The sequence below is a fragment of the Impatiens glandulifera genome, chromosome 5, assembly GCF_907164915.1.
Source record: "Impatiens glandulifera chromosome 5, dImpGla2.1, whole genome shotgun sequence".
NCBI classification, from domain to species: domain Eukaryota; kingdom Viridiplantae; phylum Streptophyta; class Magnoliopsida; order Ericales; family Balsaminaceae; genus Impatiens; species Impatiens glandulifera.
In genome coordinates, this window is record NC_061866.1 from 6,008,771 (window position 1) to 6,012,178 (window position 3,408).

A 3,408-nucleotide genomic window follows, 5' to 3' on the forward strand; every position below is an offset into this window, starting at 1 on the left:
AATTAAATAGAAAACTATTTACAAATTATTATACAATTATCTAATAATACATCTGAAATTGGACAAAATCATTCCAATTCAAATCATGTTCCTCTTTGGGTGGCTTGAAATTGTTAATATATCAAATGACATTTAAATAAAATAATAACTATGTAAGAAACTAGAAGTGAATATTTTTATATAAATTAAAGTTAGTTGGAAATTAGAAAGGGATGATATGAGTTATTTGAAATTACAATTTATTTACACAATCAACTTTATAAATTGAACTTTGAATTTATCGTAATAAATTACTAAAATAATTTGTACTTTGTTCTTTATAATATTTTAAAATAATAAGTTTTCATAAAATTTTAAAAAAATATGTTTGGTTTATTTGAAAAATTATTATGAATTACATTTAGAAATTTCTTGCCAAATAGAGCGGGGGGAGAAAACAGAAGCAATAAAGAGGTCGAGTTGGTGAATGGGAAGAAAAATGCAAAGCAAAGTCCTAAGAGACCTTCTTCAGGAGAAGTTTTCCATTTCTCGGCGGATCTTCTTCTTCTTCACGGATCTTCCTTGAACAGAAATAGGGTTTCCGAATCCAAGTGCAGATATTGGGGGAGATTTCTTACATGGGTTCTTGCTGCAGCAATCAAATCAAGGCTGAAAACCCATTTCAGACAGGTTTTGTTTTTTCAATCCTCTGATTTTTTATAACCCTTTTCGCAAACGATTGATCTTAATCATCATAATCAAATTGAACATCAGGGGATTCTAGGAAAGTGAACAGAGATGAAAGCAACCTTAGTAATTTGAGTATTAGGTCTACTTCCAAATTGCTGAATCCAAATCGTGATCAAGTTCACATACTGAGTTCTTCTAATTTAAAGAATTTCAGTTTTTCCGACCTCAAGAATTCCACCAGAAATTTCCGTCCTGATAGTGTTTTAGGAGAAGGTGGGTTTGGTTCTGTTTTCAAAGGGTGGATTGATGAACATTCACTTTTGGCTTCTAAACCTGGTACTGGGATTGTCATTGCTGTTAAGAAGCTTAATCTAGAAGGTCTTCAAGGACACAAAGAATGGCTGGTAATGTCAATGTTACACTAATCTTCAAAACAGTATATATCATTTCATTTTTTTCATCTGGGTGGATCATGAATTCATGATCGGTTTCCTTTTCAAGAAGCTAGATCCAAATTCATCTTCAATAAGATTTGTTAGCTATGGAAATTACATATGGGTACTGTTTGTAATTGGATTTGCAGGCTGAAATAAACTATCTTGGTCAGTTAAAACATCCTAATCTTGTGAAATTGATTGGTTATTGTCTAGAGGATGATCACAGACTTTTGGTATATGAGTTTATGCCTAAAGGAAGCATGGAGAATCATTTGTTTAGAAGTGAGTTATTTTTTCATTTATCCATTCATCCTCTGTATCTCTGAATTGTTGCATTTAACATAAAAGTTTGAATGGTCTTTTTTGTGCCTAAACACAGGGGGGTCTTACTTTCGACCGCTGTCTTGGAAGATTCGAATGAGAGTAGCTTTTGGTGCTGCGAAAGGGCTTGCTTTTCTTCATAGTGAAGAGGCAAAAGTTATATATCGGGATTTCAAGACTTCTAATATCCTGCTCGACACGGTATGCTCGTGTTTTCAAGGGTTAATCGATTACTTCATTAATGAAATTATTCAAATCATCGTCTAAAATAATCAAATACATCTACTTTGTGCTTCTATTTGATGAATAACTAAGTGGTTATTTTCAAATAACCTTGCTTTGTTTAGATGATTGAAAATCGGGTTATTAGGATGAAAAGACATTAGGGTATACATATCGAATGTTTATTTATAAATAATAGAAGGTTTAGATGATGCGGTTGATAAGTATGTTTTTGATTGGATAATGAATTATTTGAAAAAAAAAAACTATTTAACAAACTGTCAGTTCATAAAACCTGATAAAAGAAAATTTGATTCAGGGTTATTTGAAATTTTGAATAACTAAGGAACCTTGTTTTATTCAGGGAATTTATTTTTTTTATTTTTAAATGATGTTATTGGATAATGAATTATTTGAAATTAATCTCAAATAACTCATTTGAAAAATTCCTTAGTCATTTAACACAAATAACCTCAAACATTATCTACTTTTTTCCCCAAAACAATTGGTTTATTTGAAAAATGCCCTACATTAAACGAGCTATCTGTTCACAAAATCTGATTATTTCTCATCCTACCCGCAGAATTACAATGCAAAGCTCTCGGATTTCGGTCTGGCTAGAGATGGTCCAACCGACGATAAGAGCTATGTCTCTACAAGGGTAATGGGGACATTTGGATATGCTGCTCCAGAGTATCTTTCAACCGGTACTAATTTTTCTTTAATCTTTCTAAGTTTCCTTTTATACATTTGAAACCCTAACTTTTCGCATTCCACATTGTTGTAGGTCGTCTAACCACCAAGAGCGATGTATACAGTTTCGGTATAGTATTTCTCGAAATATTAACGGGTAAAAAAGCTATCGACAAAAACCGGCCAATTGGAGAGCAAAACCTAGTCGAGTGGGCTAAACCATTTCTCAATAACAAGAAACGAATGTATAAGATATTTGACGTTCGTTTAGCTGGCCAGTATAGTCCTGCCCATGCCATGAAGGCGGTTAATATAGTTGTTCGATGTCTTTTGCCAGAGCCAAAGATGAGGCCCTGCATGAATGATGTAGTCGGGGCACTTGAACAGCTTCAGGAGCCGAGAGATGAGAACCAATCAGATCGCAATGTAGGACCAACCGATGGACCGATATCGGTTAGAAGTAGTGCAGTCAAGTTTGGTTCTTATCCGAGGCCTTCTGCCTCATCTCTTGTTGTTGCTTGAGAAATGTTGTAACAGAAGGATTATATGTATAGGTTTTTTTTTGGGAAATTTTAGAATGTTGGCTTTGAGAAGTAGAAAATTGAATAATTTTGTTTGAATGAATTATTCATTCATATGAAATAGGATTTTATACACTCCTGTAATTAACTGCAATATTGACTCAGATGTGTTCTTCCATTCTTTTTTTAATAGAGACCTTATTTAAAAAACAATTACCATGTTTCAATTCACATTTTACTAATTACTATTATCATTTTAGTTAATTTATTGTGTTACATTTATGTAGCTTTTTAGAAATAGTTGTTTGAATTTAATCAATATTTCATTAATACATAATCATTTCATGAATAAAACTGAATTTATTGATAAGAAAAAGAAAACACAAAGCAAATTCTTGATGGAGACAAGACATGAAGCACCTTGTACGCAACAAGAATCACGTTCAAAACCAACCATCATAATTACAAATGAGAAAGAATAGATGAAGGGTCTTTAATACAGTGTACCTCTTTATATGATAAAAATAGTAACACAAATAGAAATC

General features: G+C 32.3%; 1 protein-coding gene across 1 annotated transcript; it reads left to right on the plus strand.

Annotated features, from left to right (window-relative positions):
* Positions 1-448: 448 nt before the first annotated feature.
* LOC124938514 (probable serine/threonine-protein kinase PBL10) lies at positions 449-3,016 on the plus strand. The gene is made up of 6 exons (XM_047478957.1): positions 449-669; positions 754-1,073; positions 1,253-1,388; positions 1,486-1,628; positions 2,233-2,356; positions 2,437-3,016. The coding sequence occupies exons 1-6, from the start codon at positions 618-620 to the stop codon at positions 2,862-2,864; spliced, it is 1,203 nt and encodes a 400-aa protein (XP_047334913.1). The 5' UTR covers positions 449-617; the 3' UTR covers positions 2,865-3,016.
* The last annotated feature ends 392 nt before the right edge of the window (positions 3,017-3,408 follow it).

Excerpts from the sequence above, each read along its gene's own strand:
- LOC124938514 (XM_047478957.1), top strand. The coding sequence starts at position 618 with ATGGGTTCTTGCTGCAGCAATCAAATCAAGGCTGAAAACCCATTTCAG. Across the intron at positions 1,074-1,252 it reads AAGGACACAAAGAATGGCTG|GCTGAAATAAACTATCTTGG; the intron begins GTAATGTCAATG and ends TTGGATTTGCAG. Across the intron at positions 1,389-1,485 it reads GGAGAATCATTTGTTTAGAA|GGGGGTCTTACTTTCGACCG; the intron begins GTGAGTTATTTT and ends GCCTAAACACAG.